Source organism: Arvicola amphibius, chromosome 4 (genome assembly GCF_903992535.2).
Source record: "Arvicola amphibius chromosome 4, mArvAmp1.2, whole genome shotgun sequence".
Classification (NCBI taxonomy): Eukaryota; Metazoa; Chordata; class Mammalia; order Rodentia; family Cricetidae; genus Arvicola; species Arvicola amphibius.
This window is the reverse complement of record NC_052050.1, coordinates 16,293,839-16,315,202: the sequence shown is the minus strand read 5'-3', so window position 1 is coordinate 16,315,202 and position 21,364 is coordinate 16,293,839. Positions and strand designations below refer to the sequence as shown.

Below are 21,364 nucleotides of genomic sequence, written 5' to 3'. Positions count from 1 at the left end.
AGCTGAGCCTGCTGATTGTTAGGTGGGCAGTGGACTGCTTTCTGTTGTTCCATGTGCTTGTGGAAATGGTATCTATAGTCAAGAGTCAGTCCTTAAATTAAAACTTTGAAATTCTAGGTTTAAAATAGAAGTTACATTTATAGTGTTTACTCACTATAGTGGTTATTATGGAGTAGTCTCCCTGTCACTAAGCGACACAAAAATTATATACAGTTGGTAGTTTGGGGGAAGAGGTTTGTATCTCTATTATATGAGTTCTGTTGGCATAAGTTTCCCTGTTCTGGTAGTCATTCTCGAATTAACAACTCAGAATCTTAATACTAATTACTCAGGCTTGTTACTAACTAGCTCTTGCATTTTAAGTTAACCCATATTCATTATTTATGTTCTGCCACATGGCAGTACCTTTGTATGACACATTCATCTCCTGCTCCCTCTGTGTCTGGCTGGCGACTTCAGACTCTACCCTTCTTTCTAGAATTCTCCTAGTCTGACTCTCCTGCCCAGTCTCTCCTACCTAGCTATTGGCCTGTCAGCTTCTTAATTAAACCAATAACAGCATAATTTGCACAGTGTACAAAAGGATTACACCACAGGAAAGTTCATTGGAATTTTGAGTTTTATGCTTGTAAGTTTGTTCTTTTTAAAAAATTGTCTTCAGTCTGTCTCACATACTCTTTTCCTCACGTTTAAATCGCTATTAAAAAATAATAAAATGTGCTGAGTATATTAATGTGCACTTTAATCCCAGCACTGGGAGCTAGAAGCAGATAGATCTCCATGCATATAAGGTCAGCCTGGTTTACATAGTGAGTTTCAGGTTATCCAGGCTACAGAGTGAGACCCTGAGATCCTGACTCAAGAAAAAAAAAGGGGGGGGGGAGGAAAACAAAACGATGATGTCACTGTGTCATTGCTGTCTGGTACTATTTTTGCTAATCTGTAGAAATTCAGAAATTAAAGTCTCAATAAAAATCATACAATGTTTTCCCCCAAAGTAGCTTATTAGATGATGTAGAAAGCCATTACATGGCCATTGAAAATATGGTTACTTGGTTGGTTGAATGTTCTTTCTATTTTAGTTACATTTGAGTATTTTCTATAATGAAAATTAAAATAAATGAGCTGGCTGTAGTGGCACATACCTTTAATCCTAACACTCAGGAGGCAGAGGTAAATGGTTTTCTCTATGAGTTTGAGGCCAGTTTGGTCTACATAATATAGTTTCAGGATAGCCAGGGCTATGTAGGAAGACCCTGTCTCAAAACAAAACAACAAAAAAAAACTCACTAAAACAAAACAAAGTTTAATAACTAAGTAAATGAAAGATAGAGTGTTCTGAGACTATTAAGTTTTATCAGTTTCTATACAGGTTTTGTTTTGTTTTATTTTGGGGTCGGGGTTTCTCTGTGTAACAGTCCTGGTTGTCCTGGAACTCGCTCTGTAGACCAGGCTGGCCTCAAACTCAGAGATCTGCCTGCCTCTGCCTCCCAAGTGCTGGGATTAAAGGTGTGTGCCACCACTGCCCGGCTGCATAACTTTTTAAAGTGTGTATTGGTATTAATGGTGTCATAATCACCAGCCTCAATATGTTATTTTTTTAGGATGATGACCCGGAGAGATAAAAGTACCCTGGGGAGCAGGTTTAGAACATTTTAAATAAGGCATTGTAGGTTTTAGCTATTCCAGAATTCTACATTAAGATACATGAGCTGGGGGTTTTGAGAGATGGCTTAGTGGTTCAGACGGCTTTCACTGCCAGCTTGAGGACCTAAGTTAGGATTCCAGTGATAGCCAGGTGTGGTGGCACATGCCTTTAATCCCAGCCCTTAAGGCAGAAGCAGTGAGTTTGATGCCAGCCTGGTCTGCATAGCCAGTTCTAGGTCAGACAAGGCTACACAGTGAGACCACGTCTCGTAAGAAGTGTGGGAGGAAGAGTAAGTGATAGAGCAGGACTGCATAGATAGGCTTGTGTGAACACCATACATACATCCCAACATGTGCAAGCTAAATGAGTAGGGCGTAGAGGTGCATTCCTTTCATTGCAAACTTTCTCCCACCCCCCGAAAGCTGAGGCAGGAGAATTGAAGCAAGTGTTACATAATGAATTCTGTGCTACAAAGTGAGACCCAGTCTCAAAACAGACAAACAAAATCAAAACAAGCAAACAAGAGCTCACATTATGCTTTGAGCATCATCTCTGAGCTCCATTTCTGCTGTATGAGGACTGGTGCTATGATGAAAATACAGTGTGCTTGTTGGCACTGTTTGTTATCATAGGCCTGTCAGGAAATGAGAATATTTACTGTTGTATTATTTGTATGGAAAAACTAGTTTATTCCTTCATTTATAGATGGAGAAACTGAATCTGAGTTGATTTACCAAGCATGTACTATCAAGCTGAAGTATCTTTTACACTCTAACTTTTTTTTTCAAGATAGGGTTTCTCTGTGTAGCCCTGGGTGTCCTGTAGACCAGGCTGACTTTAAATTCACCGCTGCCTGGCTACATTCTTAAAAATCTTAACAAATTACCACTCTGCCCGTTGAATAAGTTCACCACCCCTGTTCTTCCCTGCCACCTTTGGGGGGGGGGGGAGATACATTTCAGTGGTCATTTTTAGAATCAAAGTTATGTTTGTTATTTATGCAGAACCATATTTAAGTTGATGTGTATTAAAGAACTAGCAACTGTGAAATCAAAGGTCCAGGAAAGTTTGAGTGCTGCTTGGAAGAGCTGTTCTTAAAGTTATTTTCTTGTGTTTACATTTTTATTTCCTTACCCCTCTCTTTTTCCTTCATAGGCTATTTTGTTTATTGCAATTTTTAAGGTAGTTTGTTTGTTCTGTGTTTTGCTTTGGCACTGGCGATCCAACCCACACCCACAGCCCCTACACCTTCAGTGTGTGTTGAGCTAGAAGTATTCATTGTGAAATTGTCCTAGCTCTGGCTTCCAGATGTCTGCCATGGAAAAGACAAGCTTGACAGGGATGGTAGATGAGTGAAGAAGGATTTCAGTTTAGATTTTTATACCGGGACCACAGCAGGGACCACGTAAAAGATTTTCCATAGGCTGGGCTTTACTGACCCAAGTCTACAGAAACTCATCTATCACAGTGGCTTCCAACCTGTGGTCGTGACCCTTTCACAGGGGTTGTTAAAGACCATCAGAAAACACAGATGTTTATGTTACAACTCATAACAGTAGCAAAATTATAATTATCAAGTAGCAACGAAATAGTTTTATGGTTGAGGTCACCACAACATGAGGAATTGGTATTAAAGGGTCACAGTGTTAAGAAGATTGAGAACCAGTGCTCTAGTATCTTTAGAATTCTGCCTTCCAGCTGAGCTGTGGCTAGGATTCAAGCATATTTATTTGGTTTCCTAAATGCTCAGAGGTTCTTACCTTCCACACCATACAATTTGTTGTAACCTACTGTCCCCTAGATTCTTCAGAGACCAGTGGTGGGGAGAGAAGGAATTTAGATAAGGGTCTTATGGGCTTTTACTGTGCCTAATTGTTAGTCTTTCAGCAAGCTATCTCACCCTTAATGTAGAAAATAAAACATTTTCTGTTTAACTTGGACTTTAATGTCTCTCTGGATTTTATATTGAATTATTTCTGGGAGAGGTTTCCAAAAGAAGTTGCTCTCAGAGATCTCTAGGTCCTGAATGCATTTGGACTTTAAAACAGATTCAATATTTAGCACCCCAAAAATTGATTTTAGAAAAGTCTAAGTATAGGGGCTGGAGAGGTGGCTCAGCAGTAAGAGCACTGACTGCTCTTCCAGAGGTCCTGAGTTCAATTCCCAGCAACCACATGGTGGCTCACAACCATCTGTAATGAAATCTGGCGCCCTCCTTCAGGCCTGCAGGCTATATGCAGGCAGAACCCCTGAATACATAGTAAATAATTCTTTTTTAAAAAGAAAGAAAAGTCTATGTAATAATGTGGGCTGAGTGGAGTGTATAGTTCCATGGTAGAACATTTCGTTCTATGCATGAGACCGTTGGTGTGGTCCCCATTTTTAAAACACTACGACAACAAAGTGGTGAATGACACTTGGAGTTGGCACAAACCTGATAAAGGAAGCGGGGAGTGAGCTAAGTGAAATTAGAGAGGATACTTACGTCTCCATAAATCAAAAAATAAGCCGGACAGTGGTGGCTCACACCTTTAATCCCAGCACTCAGAAAGCAGAGGCAGGTGGATCTCTGTCAGTTTGAGGCCAGCCTGGTCTACAGAGCAAGTTCCAGGACAGATTTATTTATTTGTTATATTTACAGTGTTATGTCTGCATGAATATCTGCAGGCCAGAAGAGGGCATCTTATTACAGATGGTTGTGAGCCACCATGTGGTTGCTGGGAATTGAACTCAGAACCTTTAGAACAGGCAGTGTTCTTAACCATGAAGTCATGTCTCCAGCCCCTACTTGTGCATTTCTAAGCTGATGGTTGAAACTGAAGTGTTATGTATGCATGCATGTATGTATGTATGTATGTATACACACAGACAAATGTACATTTTTATACAATCACACACACTTGTGGGTTTTTTTTTTTATTTGTTTTTTGGGTTTCTTTGAGAGACAAGGTCTCTTTCCTCAGCCCCAGCTGTTCTGGTAGTCACTCCTCGCTGAGATCCATCTGTGCCTCTGCCTATGCCATAATTAAAGGCGTGCATCGCCATGCCTGCCTAAGTGTTATATTTTTTAACAAGGTCCTTTATTTTGCTTTTTTGTGTATGGCTTGAGTTATAGATTAATTTTCTTGAGTGTTTTTTATTTCTGTTTTCTCCTAGGTATTTACCACCGGAGTGTTTTGTGGTTGGGAAAGAGCCACCAAAGATTTCAAATAAAGTTGACGTCTGGTCAGTGGGTGTGATCTTCTACCAGTGTCTTTATGGGAGGAAGGTGAGGAAGAAAGCAGTGCAGCAGCCTGTGGCCACGTCCACCCTCAGTATGGATTCTTCTTTGCAGTTAATCACTGGGATCCTGCAAGTACTGCTTTCAAGAAAATGCAGGGTTCTCAGTAAATGCTTTGTGTATAACTAGAAATTCCAGGCTGGAGAGCATCCACTGAATTCTCCCAAACCATCAGAGGCATGCATGGTGCTGTTCTTAAAAATGAAACATTTGACTCTGATATGTCTGTGAACTCAGTGTAAAACAGGGTGGTTTGGTTTGTTGGTTGGTTGGTTTTTATTTTGAGAGGTTTTGCTTTATAGCCGTGGTTGGCCTGTATATAGTCCAGGCTAACCTCAGAGTCAAGGCAATTCCCCTGCCTCAGCCTCTTGAATGCTGAGATTATATCAATATTTGTCTGGAAATCATTTAATAATACGAACAATCTGCCCAAGATCCATTCTCAAAGTTCTAATAAGATCTGAAACTTGAAAAAAATCCTAGATTTTATTTTTAACCACCTCATCAGATAAGCTGGTGTGAATAAAAATATACCATGCTCTTGTGCATGCTGTGAAGGCTGGAAGTCCACCCTCAGGTCTGTCCTTTAGTACAGAAAATCTCTCATTGAACCCAACTCAGCTAGGCAAGCTGGCCAGCAAGTCACACATTCTGCTAGCCCAGTCATTCCTGTGCTAGGAGTCCAGGTACATGCTGCTACAACTGGCTTTTTTGTGTGGGTGCTGGGATCAAACTCAGGTTCTTGGTGTTTTTGGTTTTTGGTTTGGTTTGGTTTTTTTTTTTTTTTTTTTTTTTGGTTTTTCGAGATAGGGTTTTCCTGTAGTTTCTAGAGCCTGTTCTGGAACTAGCTCTTGTAGACCAGGCTTGCCTTGAACTCAGAGATCCGCCTGCCTCTGCCTCCCAAGTGCTGGGATTAAAGGCATGCGCCACCACTGCCTGGCCTAAGTTCTTGTTTTTTATAGTAAGTACTTTATCCCTTGCCCCAGGCCCCCTATACTTTTTTGTTTGTTAATGTTGTTTTGTTTTGTTTTGTTTTGTTGATACTGGGTCTCACTCCATAGCCCTGACTAATTTGGAGCTCTCTATGTTTAGATCAAGCTGGCCTCAAATTCACAGAGATTGCCCTACCTCTGCTTCCTGAGTGAGCACTGAGATTAAAAGAATGAATCACCATATCTGGCAAAAATTAATTTTATTATTTGTGTGTGTGTGTGTGTGTGTGTGTGTTTGCCCGGGGAGACTGGAAGAGGGTGTCAGATACTCTCCTAGTTTGCTTCTATTGCTGTTGATAAACACCATGACAAATAACAATAACAACAAAATAGCAACAACACGAGGGGGTGTTTGGCTTATGTATCTGATCACAGTCCACCGCTGAGAGAAGTCAGGGCAGGAATCATAGGGACTACTAGGAATCAGCCAGGACTACTTTCCCAGGGTGGGGTGGGCCCTTCCATGTCAATCTAGATTCAGGAAAATGCCCCACTGACTTGTCTCCAGACAGTCTGATGGAGGCAATTAAGGTTCCCAGATGACTCCAGCTTGTATTAAGTTGACACAGAACTAACCAGCCCAGAAACCTTATGCTAGATTTATGAGAGGTTGTGAGTTGATTGACATGGGCATTGGGAGCCAAACTGGGGATCTCCACAAGAGAAGATAGTGCTCTTATCTGCTGAGCCATCTCCCCCTTTGTGTGTGTGCGCGCTCATGTGCTGAGAAGGTGTTGTCAGAAAGTATCCCTTGGCCAAGTATGGTAGTTCATACCTTTAATTCCAGTATTTGGGAGTCTGAGACAGGAAGACATAAAGCAAATGGGAGTTTTGTAGCTCCTGTGAACTCTTAATATTTTGATGAGATTTCCAGACCAAACTCTTAACACAGACAGCACCTTCCTCTTTAACCTCTTGCTTTCTTTATCTTCCTCTCCAAAACAAGAAAACTATGCAGAACTAGTGGAGCATAATTATTTTGTGCACTGTCTAAGAGTTGAGTTGTTGCTAATATTATAGGCATTATAGTAAGCTTGAGCCTGTTTTTAAAAGTTTATCAGGAACTTGAAGCACAGTTAAAACCCCTAAGTGGTCTCAGCACTTTTTTGTTTGTTTGTTTGTTAGGTTTTGTTTCTTGAGGTGGGATCTTGTTATAGAGTCCAGACTGGCCTAGAGCTCACTGTGTAGCCTTCACAGGCTTTAAAGTCGCAGTGATTCTCCTGTGTCAGCTTTCAAAGCGATGAGATTGCAGGTGTGAGTCACCACTCTATCCCTCATACTGGGGGTGAGGAAAATTGTTCTCTCTTTTTTTTTTTTTTTTTATAGCATTTTTTAAGATTTACTTTATTTCCTTGAGTGTTTTTCCTACATGTACATGTGTGTACTTTCTGAGTTTGGAAGAGGGCATTGGATCCCCTGAAGCTGGAGCTGCAGATATTTGTGAACCTCCATGTGGGTGCTGGGAACAAACCCCAGTCCTTTGCAAGAATAGCCAGTGCTCTCAGTTGCTGCACCATCTCCAGCCTCCCCTTGATTTATTTTTCAATCCGTTTTTAGTGCACCTCTTGGGTTGGCTGGCACATAGATAAGAGTAGTCACCTAAGATGTGACTCAGAGTTCAAGAGGCTGCTCATTTGTCTGCTGAATCTTTCTTTGCTGTGCTGTGAGGAAAGCTAGAGATAGGAGAAACTGCTTCTAGTTCCTGTTCTGCCTTGGCCTGGCCTTTAAGCTTTGGACCTTCCCCATTAAAGTCAAAGGTGAGAGTTAAAGGAGAGCATCCCCAGAGTGTGAAGACTTCTGTAGTGCTGAATTGTGTAACCAGAGGCCATCCTTTATTTTGTTTTTATTTGACAGCCTTTTGGCCATAATCAGTCCCAGCAGATATTCTACAAGAAAATACTATTCTTAAAGCTACTGAAGTACAATTCCCGCCAAAGCCAGTAGTCACACCTGAAGCAAAGGTAAGCTTGATTCATTGGCCAATGGAAATGGCTGGCTGACAGTGTCAGTTCTTTGGGTGGTAGTAACTGAATTGTTAAATGTGAAATTCAGTTATTATTAAGTAGCAGAATGGGGACAAATTACTATTCTTAAGAACAGTGAGTAGAAGATTGCTTATAGTCTGCCCACCTCATCCCCAGGTTCAGTAAAAGTAATTTTCACAAGCAGATTGTAATCCACAATGGCTGTGTGAGACAGGACAGGGAAGGATAGGTAGACTCCAGTAGAGTTACATCTGCAGATGCATGTAATAGGAAGGATACCCAGTTTCATGCCTGTCTGGGAAGCTAAGACTTACATTAGAGAAATGAAGTAGGAGTACTAAGGTAGAAAGGTGATAGCCTCTCTCCGTTTTTTATGGCATGGTTGGGGTAGATCTCAACGATGAAATGCTATTTGACCAGTAGCTTGAACGATATTTACGGCAGAGCCATGTGTAGATTTGAGGGAAGTGTGTTCTGCAGAGAAGGAAGAGAATTGTAGAAGAGGGCAGAACCATTGTGAAAAGCAGAAGGCCATGGTGTGGTCATGGCAACTGTGTGGTCCGGTTTTAAGAGCCTGCTCTAGCAGCTCTGTAGAAACATCACATTTATTTGATCACGTTACAACCTACGAGAATCTGTTAAAACTCTAGGTTTGCGTATCTTACTAGGAAAAGCTCATTTTCAAAGCCAGGAGTTCTTTGTTCATTTCTGGGAATGTCTCTTAGCTTCCAAGTACTTCAGTCAAGCAGATACCTGTGTCTACACTTTTGAAAAGCCAGAATTGCTCTTCTACTTTTATATTTTTTAATTAAACATGGGAAAAGAAAATCACTTTTTTATGTTTTAGATTTTTTTTTGTAAATAAACCTACTTTTTTTTTTTTTAAATCTATGCTGAAGTCTGAATGCCAGGCCATTTGCTTAATGGGTAAGCACTCTACCTCTGAGCTCTATCTACAGCTAGATTTTACTTTTTAAAGCAGTTTTAGGTTCAGGTTTGTAACAAAATAGAAGAACAAAAATGAAGAAGATAGTTTCCATATATGTTTCTCTTCCTGCTCTATAACCTCCCCTGTTCAACATGCCATCATCAGGCTAGGATGTGTGTTGTCATCTGTGAGCCTGCCACACACATCATTATCAGTTTACTATGAATGCAGATATGATGTTTTAGACTTTAAACTGATTCATTGGGGCTGAGGATATAACTAAGTTGATAGAGTGCTTGACTGGTATGCGCAAAGCCCTGGGTTCCATCCCTTGCACTGCATAAAGCACATGTTGTTGGGTACACAAGTGTAATCCTACCACACTAGATGTGGAGGCGAGAGGATTGGAAGTCAGGGTCATCCTTGGCTACATACTGAATTTGAGACCATCACGGGATATAGGCTAAACAAACAAGTTGATTCATTTAAACAAATTGCATTATAAATTTGAATAAATTGACTTTCTGATCTAAAACTATGAAGCCAGAAAAAACTTAAAAAGTCTTTTGATAAGAGTCTTCTGACCGGGTGGGAAGGGAGCTTCCATTTTGATAGTGTGGTTGAAGTCAAATCATATCTGTAATATTCAACAAACCCCAGTACTGGCATTGGCCCTTGTCTTTTCTGCTCTGCCTGATGGATTTGGGAAGGCTATAAACCTTTTCTGAGGGGGTGTTTGTTCTGTCTAGCAAGTGGCATGGGTCCTCAGATTCCTACTGGTTGATACCAGGATTATCTCCTTCAGTCTTTTGTATGAAACTTCCTTTTATAGGCATTTATCCGGCGATGCTTGGCCTATCGAAAGGAGGACCGTATCGATGTCCAGCAGCTGGCCTGTGATCCCTAACTTGCTGCCTCACATCCGGAAGGTCAGTCTCTACAAGTAGCCCTGCTGGAGCTGCTATTGCATCAACCTCTGGGGCATCCAATAACAGTTCTTCGAATTGAGACCAACTCCAAGGCCACAACTGTTCAGCACACAAAGTGGGACACATGGCATCAGCAGTGGGTTTGGAACATAGTGAATCCGAATGGATCTCATGAAACCTGTACCAGGTGCTTTTATTTCTTGCTTTTTTCCCATCCATAGAGCAATGACAGCATCGATTCTCATTGAAGAGAAGCCTTGGGCAGCTCTGGCCAGGCCTCATAGGAGAAGGCCCTGCCCGAGGTTCCGGCGTCAACGGTCACTGTGTGTGGCTGCTCTGAGTGAGGAAAAATTAAAAAGAAAAAACTGGTTCCATGTACTGTGAACTTGAAAACATGCAGACTCAGGGGGGGTTCCCTGATGCAGTGCTTCAGATGAAGAATGTGGACTTGAAAACACAGACTGGGCTAGTCCAGTGTCTATATTTAAACTTGCTCTTTCTTTTAATAAGTTTAGGTGACATCTCCTGAAAAGCTTGTAGCACAGAGGCTCAGCTGGGGATGGTGTTTGACTTCGGAGGAAAAAAGTTGCTATTGCCCATTAAAGGCACTAGAGTTAGTGTTCTATCCCTAAATAATTTCAATTTTTAAAAAACATGCAGCTTCCCTCGCCCCTTTTTTATTTTTGAAAGATTACATTTGGTCATAAAGTGAAACCCATATTAGCAAGTACATGGCAATGTTCATTCCAGTCAAGATGCGGCTCCCTCTGTCTGGTCTCCACTGGGGAGGGCTTCCCTCACCTCCTTGGGAGAGATGGAGTGGGGGCTCTGAGATGCCGGGGCTTTTGCCATCAACAGAGTGAGGGAGAAGACTGCAGCTGGGGTCTCTAAGTTTTCAGACTTTCTTCAATTGAACACTTGACGGTTGTCCCTTTTAATTTATTTGAAGTGCTATTTTTTTAATAAAGGTTCATCTGTCCATGCAGTCAGTCCTCCTGGATTCTCTGAGGATAGGGACTATCGAAACTGCTTCTAGAGGTAGACAGAAGGCCGGGGGGGGGGGGGGGGGGAGGCAACTTCTGCCCCAGTCCGTGCTTGCTCACAGGTTGGGCTACATTTCTTGTTAACCATGTATTAGCTTGACCAGCCACGTGAGCCTTCCCCCTCTTAGGTCTTGGGGGAGAAAACAGCCTCTCCCAGACATTTGAATTCAGTGAATATGCACTGGTGTGTGTATCTGAGATGTATGCTCTTCTAACTCACTTTGGTAGATTCATCTAGAGGAATTAAAAAAAAGAAAACATCTCAAGGAATATAGGTATTTCAGGTATGAACTTTCTTCTGAAGCTTTTTTTTTTTCTGAGATATGTGATCAGCTGAAGATTGAGCTGAAATGGGAGCCGTCTGGCCCCACTGTGCCCTTGGAACAACAGAGCACTCTGCAGGAGAGGGTTGGAGGCCAGGGCCTGCACATGTGGTAGCCAGCTTGGAATGTTACTGACATGTGGCAAGAGGGCCAGCCAGAAATACTTAAAGATGCAGAGTTCAGAGCGGGGGCGGGGAGTCAGGGAGGGCAGAGCGCTCTTAAGCAACTCATGACTCTAGTGCTCTGTACATGTGAGAATGCGCCGAGAATGCATTTGCTAAGACCCTGTGTGTTTTGTAGTCCTGCCCCACTTTCCTCAGAATCAAGTGATCTTAGAGGAAGGCAGAGCATTCCAAACCAAAGGAAATTTGTAGGCAGGTCTTGTCACATGGCATTTTGAAGAAAAAGCTCCTGAGGCTTTGATATCCCCAGCTTTTAAGACAACTATTTTTTTTTTTGAAATACAAATTTTGTGTGTACCCATCACCTGACCAAACGCTAGGACTGAAGCCCAAGGCCTAACATATGGCCAGGCAAGCAAGCACTCTACAGCTAAACTGCTAGCCTCCCCCGCCCAGTGACTGCCTTCAGGTAGCTAAGCAGAGTGCTCAGCGATGATGGGATGGTGTCCACGCGGATGAGGAGCGGCTGAAGCAGAAACCATTTCAGCTAACTCAAAGGAACTCGGTTTGTACCTTTTACCCTTCATCTAGTAATCCTGCAGGTTTTAATGTTTGACTTGGTTTGGGAAAGGATGCTGTTTCTTTGGGTCTTCCCTCACTTCCTGCCCCATTTCCTATGTTCTTATCAGTGTGTGCTAGGGCTTGCTTTATGGTCTGCTTCTCCTCTCTCATCCTGAAGAAAGGCACCCTCTCCTCGCTGTGGTTCAGTCTGGCTCCTGGCCAGCCTGACTGGAATCTGGGCACCCAGGGCATCTTCCGACTGCCTGGAGCAGCCCCAGAGGACACACAAACTGACCTCTTGGCTTTGAAGGAGCAGGTACAGAGGGGTTCTCTAGTGTAAGATGAGTTTCTCCTCCTCTAAACTTCAGTCCTTTATTGCCACAGTGTTGATTTACTCTCTCCAGGACATCCGTCCCTTTAACACCGAGATGTGACTGTCAGCTACAAGTATGCTGGGCTGCACTCATGACTGTCCCAGGACACATGTGGCCCATGGTGGGACTCTCCTGCATACAGTGACCAAAAAAAAGTACTAATTTATGGCCAGGCAGTGGTGATGCATGGCCTTTAATCCCAGCACTCAGGAGACAGAGGCAGGTAGATATTTGTGAGTTTGATGACAGCCTGGTCTACAGAATGAGTTCCGGGACAGCCAGGACTATACACAGAGAAACCATGCCTCGAAAAGACAAAAAAAAAAAAAAAAAAAAGTACTAATTTATAATTAAGCTTATCCAGACTGTTTTTGGCTTTTCCCAATAAAGGATATAGATTAAAAATAAATTATAAGTGAATTTTAGGGTGATGAGAAAAAACTGACTCCTACAAATTGTCCTCTGACCTCCACATACCTACCTTGGTACCACCATAACCCACACACAAATAAATAAATGTAATTTTTTAAAGAAATTAATTCCCAGCCTCTTGGTTTCGTTCAGATTCTCCAGCTTCACACAGGACCCTCTCTTACCATCAGAAGGATAGCCCTGGGAATCTTGGTAGCTGGTGGGGTTCCCACGGGTCCTACAGGCGTATTGGGAATGTGTTGATTCATGTACTCTGTGCTTCTTACATGCCAAGAATTAACCTTGGTGGTGGAGATATGGCAGTGAACAGCATACTGGATGAAGGCCTGGTTGTGGGCTCACAGTCCCATGAGAGCCTGGGCCTAAGAAGAGACAGAATATGGGGGCCTCAGGAAGGAGTTGGGCTCTTAAGCTGTAAGAACCCCACTGTTGTGACTAACTGCAACACTGGCTATCTTTCGGAGACAGTTCCTTCCTATCTGTTCCTTCACTAGTCTGGGTGGGGCAGGCTTTCTTCTAGCTGAGATTAGCAGTTAGAGCATTGTGTGTCTTAGTTTAGAAAACAGCTGTCTGTAAACAGTTATCTAAGCTGCTAGAACTAGAAGCAAGCACTGTGGTGTCCTTCTGAGAAGATGGCATGTAACTTGGCCACACTTTGATTTTATTTTCTTTCTGAGATGCCGTTCTTCTCTCCCTTACTGACAGCCCAAGCGTCTCCTCTTCCTCCTCTTCTTCGTTGGTCCTCTTCTGTCATTCTTCAGACAAACTCAGGCTTTAAAGTCGGACCTGAATATCAAATCTATCTTTGCAAGCCTCAGGGATATCTTGTACGTGTAAAATAAGTTAGATAGAAGGTAGGTAATAGGCCTGATACACAGCACAGGAGCACCATAAAAAATATTTAAGAAAGATGACAGACCCTATAAGAGGAGCTGAGTGTGAACCCCTGAGTTCACTGGTTTCAAGTTCAGAACCTTCTTAGCTACATTGGCAGAAGATCATTGGGCCATTCAGTGTCAGTCAGTCTCATTCCGCCTGGAAGATGGTTTTCGGCTGAATCTGGGAGCATCAACACTGGGAGTTTGATGTATAGTCTGGAGCCCCCATCCCACCCACTGTCAAAAACTACTGCCGGTAGAGGCTTAAATTTCTCCATTACTTCTAGGTGGTACTGATCAGCACATGTTGAGAACATAGCTCTGGACAGTTAGGACACCCAGGGGCAGGATGAGCCTGGAACGGTGCTGTTTCTGCCCACCTGTCCTGCCTGCCCTGGGAGTGGCTATGGCAGGGTCATTGGAGAGGATGTTGTGAGCCTCTTAGCAGTGCCAGTATGACCAGCCTGCCTGGTGTGAGGATATATTAAAAAGACAACCGTCCCTCTGTTTGATTATGGGACTATTTAGCAACAGATGCACCCAAGAAATCTGATCTTCCCCAAGGAATCTTATACTTAGAAAGAAATCATCTAAAGCCTGGGCTAGTCAGAACCTGGAAAAAGATTTGCAACTTGTCATAGATAGCGACTTAGAGGGAGACAATAATGGGTCACTGGCAGCAGGGGCCACCTCTGGACCAGGACTGCTTAATCATGCATATCTCTTGGTTTCCGTTTAAAGCTTAAATCTCACACTGGGCCTGCCAAAGATAGGACTTGGATGGTCGCTGCAGCTCCTTGTTGCTCTTCACAATGTGGCTTCATTGAATAAACCTCCTTTTTTCTGCTTCTTCACTCTTTTCAGCTCTTTTAGTTGGCCCTGTTAAAGATGGGTGGCAGACTCTGGCTTACTGGAGCAGCCAGGTGGAACCCACGGCATTGCACACAGTAGGTTTCTGGCTTCTTCGGAACCCACCCAGCTGCAGAGGAGATGAGTCCTGTTTTATTTTTATCTTTGGGAATCAAGTCTAGCTTAAGCTCAGGACCTCTGGACTGTTGTTACACACCGTGTCACTTCGGGGAACTGCAAGAAGGCCCTAGACATAGCCCACTGCAGGCGCCATAACAGTACTCAGGCAGACTGCTCACCTTGGAAGCCTCAAACCCTGAAGCCATAGGTTATCTTCCGAGTTAGTTCATGGGGTTTCCTTATACCTGAGGGGCCCAAGGGGCTACAGGAGAGAGATGGCTTCAACGGGCGGTCTGGATCAGGGTGAGCACAGAGGAGCTGCAGCTCTTTGGAGGGGTGAAGAGGGTTAAAGAGGGAGAGGCCTGAGGATTGAGGGAACCTGCCAGAGTTTGGGAAAACAGGCAAGTCTGGGGCCAGGTGGGGGCTGGGAATACAAGAGTGCTTTTGTGCAGCGGAGCCCAGCAGGGGCCTTAGACAGACTGGAGTCTGCCAGGGATGTGTGTGTGTCTAAGGCTCTGGGCAGGAGACCCCATGGTGAGAAGGGGTCAGAGAGCAGTGGACTGGCGGGTAACTCGACCCCACCCATCTGGCCCTGGGTCAGGCCCCTGGGTGTGGTAGTTAAGTGTCCAGTTAGAAGACTTAACCTCAGGTCTGCTAGCCTCAAGCTTTCTTTCCCTGGAGACTGCTTGGGGGAGGAGGCAGTGTAGAGGGGAAGGGGCCTTAGTTTTGTTAGGGACTAAGAAACTGAAGCCCGGAGCCATTTGGTGACAAGCAGTAAATGGAGCTGTAGTAATCAGGAAGGCTGCAGGTTGAACTTTTGTTGAGCTGGGATCACTGAGTGCCATGTTTGTGCAGAGGTGGCAGTAGGCTTCCAGACACACAGAAGCATATGTTTGTCCTCATCAAGGCCACTCCTACGCCTGCCTTGTTTTGTTTAAATCCTGCCCTCCTGGCTAGTAGTCCTCAGGAATCTACGAGCCCTGCTTCTGCCGTCCTGGGCTAGAGGGGACCAGCAGGAAGAGAATGGAGATGTGGCTTCGTGGAACATCACTCGGGTTCCCTTGTATCTAGTCCTGTCATTTTTGATTTATATGTATTCTTTCAGAATAATTATGTGTGGTGTATGTGTGTGTGTATATGTTCTGTGTATTTATGATGTTAAAGATGTATTCCTTTCTGGCCATATTCAAGTTGACTAGCATGTTTTACCACCCCTAGTTTGGTCTTGGTTATCTTGCTTATAAATCAGGAAAGCCATAGGGCCAGCCTAGAGAGATGCCTTGGTTTGGTAAAGTGCTCGTGAGGCAAGCATAGGATTGAGTTTAGATCCCCAACCCACATGGTGGTGCACACCTGTAATCCCAGCACTTGGAAGGCAGAGAGAGATCTCTGAGTTTGAGGCCACCTGGTCGATAATGAGTTCCAGGCAAGCCAGGACTACATAACAGCCTCTGCCTCAAATAAATAAACAAGGAGGAGAGCAAATGAAGAAGACCCTTGATGTTGACCTGGCTTCTGCTCACAGGGCAGCATACATGCATGCATGTTCACCCAAACACATGAGCACATATACACAAAGATCTAGAAGGCATAGTTCTTCCTGTCCCACTCCTAGAAACTGTCTTAAATGGATAAATGGTAACGATCTCTCTGCCTTGAGTTACTTGAGGTGATATAGCTTGAGGTGGCATGGGGTGTGTGTGACAACAGGTATGGCTAGTTACTGTCTCTGTCACTGAGCAATTCCCCTAGGGTAAGCTCTTGCCTACGGGAAGATAAGAAGGTGTGTCCCTCCAAATTAGCTTCAGAAGCCATGGCTCTTTGTGTTGAACAGTCTTTGCTTTGGTTTGGGGATTGTTTTGTTTTGTTTTTGAAAGAGGGTTTCTCTATAATAGCCCTGGCTGTCCTGGAACTCACTCTGTAGACCAGGCTGGCTTCTAACTCAGAGATCCTCTTGCCTCTGCCTCACAAGTGCTGGGATTAAAGGCCATGCACCACCGCCACCCACCTGTGTCCACAGACTCTTTAGAGCTTCCTGTGATCTCAAAGGAGTTCCTGCTGCCTGGGCCCTGCCCACGTTTGCTGGTTAGTATTTTAAACCTGTCAAATTGAACAGAACCCAGAATCTCCTGGGAAGTATTAATGAGTTATCTAGATCAGGTTGCCCTGTGGATTTGGTTGTGGGGATGTCTTGACCTGCTCGCTGAGGAAGATTCGGACCATTGCGTTAGCCAGACAAAGCGTGTCCAGGCTTCTTAATTTGTAGAACAGTGACAGCAGAGCTTCGTGTGAGATTCAGACCACCACTCTACAACTTACATCAGGGCCATGACGCCACGTGGGAAAATTTCTCATCTGCTAAAGACACATCTATGGAGGAAATGGGTATCCATCAAACACTGCTCTCGGAGTATGCTGAATCCCATACATGAAAGATGCAGATCCTGGGAACTCGAAAGTGTGCCTCTGGGCTCTGGTGATCCTTAGCCTTCTGTCCTCTCTCCACCAGGTTGCATAATTGCACCACTGCCTGCTGAGTGCCTTGAGGGGCAAGTCAGGCCTAATAGGTGGGGGAGGGGACCTTGGTGGTAAGACCAAGATAGCATATTTAGTCAAGGATTGTATGGGGAGCCTGAATTGGACAGGTCAGATCCTGAATGCTTGTTCAGATTCCGGATGCTGCTGGGGGTGTGCAGGTCTGTAATCCAGCACTTAGGAGACAGAGGCAGGTAGGTGGATCTCTGAGTTCATGTCTATAACTACAGAGTGAGGTCCAGAACAACCAGGGGCTGCATATGTGAGACCTGTCTCAAAAACAAAAGCATCTAGAAGATGGAGCATACCTTTAATCCCATTACTAGGAAGGCAGAGGCAGATGGATCTCTTGAGTTTGAGGCCCGCCTGGTCTACAAAGTGAGTTCCAGGACAGCCAGGGACTACACAGTTGTCTTTAAAAAGAAAAAAAAGTCAAGGGCTAGAGAGATGGCTCAAGAGTTAAGAGCACTAGCTGCTCTCATAGAACCCAAGTTTAATTCCAGCATCCACACAGAGAGACAATTGTCTGTAACTTCAGTACCAGGTTATTGACATTCTCTCTGGCCTCCACAGGTACCAGGCACACACATGCACAGGCATACATATAGGCAAAAACACTCATACACATTAAAAATTATTATCACTTTGGGATCTCCACTCAGTTTCCTCTCATTCCAGACCCTGCTCCTCAGAAAGCCTACCAAGGGTCACCTCCTCCCCTGGAGCTGCTCAAGACCATATCTAAAGGATATATTTAAGACCTGGTCGCCAGAGCTGTTTCTGAGAGTCACCCGGAGTTGCTTTGCTCTATTTATTAAATCTGGACTTACTAATTCTGTTCGATTTGACTTATTGCATCAGCGGAGGAACCCAATAACTAGGAATTCAATACTTATCAATTATCATTTCTTGTTTTGTTTGAGACAGGGTCTCACTATATAGCTCTAGCTGTCCTAGAATTCACTTTGTAGACCAGGCTGGCCTTTAACTCACAGAGATCTCATGAATACAGAAATTAAAGGATACACCACAGCCAGGCAGTGGTGGCGCACGTCTTTAATCCCAGCACTCGGGAGGCAGAGGCAGGCGGATCTCTGAGTTTGAGGCCAGCCTGGTCTACAAGAGCTAGTTTTCAGGACAGGCTCTGAAGCTACAGAGAAACCCTGACCCGAAAAACCAGAAGAATGAATGAATAAATAAACAAAGTGTGAGCCACTACAGCTGACTAAAATTTAAAAACTTTTATTTAGTTATTTTTCTGTTTGTTTTTTGGGGAGTTTTGGGGAGAAGATGGTTTTTGAGAGTTTTTTGGTTTTTGTTTTTCAAGACAGAGTTTCTCTGTATAACAGCACTGGTTGTTCTGGAACTCACTCTGTAGACCAGGCTGACCTCGAACTCACAGAGATCTACCTACCTCTGCTTCCCGAGTGCTGGGATTTAAAAGCGTGCACCACCACACCTGGCCAAAAATGAAAATCTTGTGAACAGAAAAAAGAAAAAGATTTCTGGATGGCAGCCCACAGCCTGATCTAACTACCATCTCAACCCAGTCTACATTCCACAGACTAGAACTTAACTCACTCAGTAAACACCTGGAGAACAGACCCGAGCTCTCCAGGTGCCCACTCGAGGCTGGGGAAGAGCTGGCCAAGCTCTTGGGCCTGGAGTGGAGACGCTGGGCCAGCTGGACACAGCCACTTGGTTCCTATTGGTCTAGGTCTCTACTCCACTAAAGATCAAGGGTGGATTGGAGTAGTTCAGTATTTTGAACTTTCCTTTTATTTTTGGGCCACCGTTGAAGGGACTGGACCCAGTCTTGCTTGAAACAGGATCTCATTCTAACTGAAGCTGACTTGGAACTCGCTGTAGAGCAGGCTGGCCTCGCAGTCACACAGGGTCTCTTGTCTCAGTCTTCCGAGTTTGCAAGCGGGGACCAGAGGAAAGGAGAGCAGAAGTCCCAGAGGTGAAGTGGACGCCTTTTTCAGCCTGTCGGCGCGGAGGCACCACACTCCAGGTTGGGGAGGCCTTAGAGAGCGCCCAGGGTGATACCTATGCTCCCGTTGGGTGACAGAAAGTTCTGGAGACTCCGTCCCACCCAACTGCAGTTTTTTCTTCAGCTCATTCCTTGGTCTCCTCCTTTACTTGCTGTGGTGCCTCAGGCAAGCCTCTGCCCTCCCTGAACTCCATCACCAGCTTGTATCTGAATCCTGTTGAATCCTAAACTGAGCTAAGGGCAGTGAGCCTATGAGACGTGAGCATTCGGATCCTGTGGCAGCCTGAGCTCTCAGTCCCCTGTCTGTCTGCTCTGAGCTTACTCCAGGGGCCTGCTGACAGCTGGCAACATTCCTGTGGCTTCTCTAAGTAGGAGTTTGTATCCCAAACTCCTGGGAGTCAAAATCTGGACTCTAGGCTTGGGGAGGAAGTCTGCTCCTCTTGCATCCTGGAAGGGACTTGCAATCATCTCTTAGCCTCTGGGAGCTAAAAGGCAGGTTGGGAGTCAAAGGAGCAGTTTACACTAACACAGACATACAGGGAGTCCTTCTGAAGGGAAGGACCTAGGGACAGTAGACAGAATTCTCAGGTGGCCATGATGGGATAGGTCAGCCAAGAGACAACAAATGCCACAGTGCTCCCCAGTAATGGGACAGGAGAGGGATGGTTCCTTTAGGTTAAATGATAAATTTCCTAAAACCGCACAGCCTGCAGCCAAACTCAATATAGTTTCTTTATTCCTTTCTTTAGTCCACTTGCTCTGGGGCCTTCTCTGAGCTGTAGAAGGTCTGCCTGAGTAGCCTTTGGGGGAGATTGCTGTGTCAGAGTCAGGAGATAGAAAGGGTGAGGTTCACCCAGGTCAGTCTGAGCTGGGCAAGACTCTGACTTGGAGAGGGTGGAGTGGAACAGTCCCATGTGCCTCTTTGGGCTCACACTTGGAGCTGCGTGGAGCAAGAGCTGGCCAGGTCTTGTAAGCCTCCTCCCAAGTATCCAGTTACATCCCCACGGTCCCTTGTCCTCTTTTTCCTAAGCTTTCGCTGTGGGTCCCGGCCTGCTAGGCTAGAACTGCTTCCCTGGGGCATCACTGGCTGCTGATGGTTGCTGAGAGAGTGCAGACAGCCCTTAAGTAACGTGAGGCAAAGACACCAATATGTTTGTCTCAGTGTCCTGAGACTTGGAGAGGAGCCGTGACTGTCAAGGACGTGTGGCTATGAACGGAATGGGGGGTGGGCACTCAACTGTCCTTAGACACCCATGCCCCAGCTTCTGCACCATCCACCCAGTGGTAGTGTTATGAACCTGCATCCATGCACTCATCAGCCAGCTACACCAGGCATCAAGACACTTGTATTGGGACTTTGTTTACACTTCGGATGCCATCTTTGTACAGTAGTTTAAGTTGGCAAAGATTCAAGATGATGGGGGCGGTGGGGGGTTATATTTTCCTCTTGTGTGCACCCGGTATCTCAATCATGATTAATGGTGGCCTGAACAGATCTCATGGGTACTGAGAGGGAACAAGGCAGGCAAGGCGAAGGGTCAGCGAGTAAGGGAGACCCTGATGTCCAAACACAAGAAGCGACAGGGAGAGCATTCTATTTCCTGAACGGCTGCATAGACTTGGGGTTGTGCCGTCCCTGAAATGTAAATGTTTTAAGTCTTAATACTGGTAGGAATCATGGCCCCTTTGACCCGTCACCGTGAGCTCAAGGAGCAGAACCGCTAGGGGTCCCAAGGTGTGAATGGAGGAACCTGAACTCTATTCAGTTTGGGCTCCAGTTTGGGCTCCTCCCATCTGACTTCTCTAATGAAACCACCTGGCCATGCCCATTGTGGCTGAATTAGCCAACATTTGAAGGGCACTGTGAGAGGCTGAGGAGCCGATTCCCAATACCCACTTTACCATAACAGACCTTCTGATCTGGGGGCTCGATACTAAGATACTCCACATAGGTAATAGGTAGATTAGTGTGAATTTATTAAACGTTTGAAGATACATCTTAGTATCAAGTCCCCAGACCCAGAAGGAGATGCTCTATGTGCCAAACATCTAGCGAGGAACTTGGCACGTAACAGGCTGTCAGTTGGGAACTGCCCCACCTCTACATACTGAGTAAGCCACCGGCACAGGCTCTCGTGCTTTTTTATGAGAAGATGAAAGTCTGGATGCTGAGTGCCTCAAATCTCAGCCCTCGTGACACCTGGCACTCCTGACAGCCTGTGATCATATTCTGTTGATAGCTGAGCCCCAAGATCCTTTTGTTTTCTCTTTGTGTCTGTGTGTGTGCACGCGCACGTGTATAAATGTGTCTGTGTGTATGTATGTGTCTGTGTGCATGTGTGCACACACGTAGCTGCCAAAGCATGCTATAC

General features: G+C 44.8%; 1 protein-coding gene across 1 annotated transcript in view; it reads left to right on the top strand.

Moving 5' to 3' along the window:
- Tlk2 (tousled like kinase 2) overlaps window positions 1-10,751 on the top strand; it is a 102,261-nt gene extending 91,510 nt beyond the window's left edge. The window contains 6 exon segments of the mRNA XM_038328175.1: window positions 4,805-4,916; window positions 7,775-7,796; window positions 7,799-7,881; window positions 9,666-9,734; window positions 9,736-9,762; window positions 9,764-10,751. Of these exon segments, the coding sequence (XP_038184103.1) occupies window positions 4,805-4,916; window positions 7,775-7,796; window positions 7,799-7,881; window positions 9,666-9,734; window positions 9,736-9,762; window positions 9,764-9,841 (391 nt within the window). The 3' untranslated portion in view covers window positions 9,842-10,751.
- The last annotated feature ends 10,613 nt before the right edge of the window (window positions 10,752-21,364 follow it).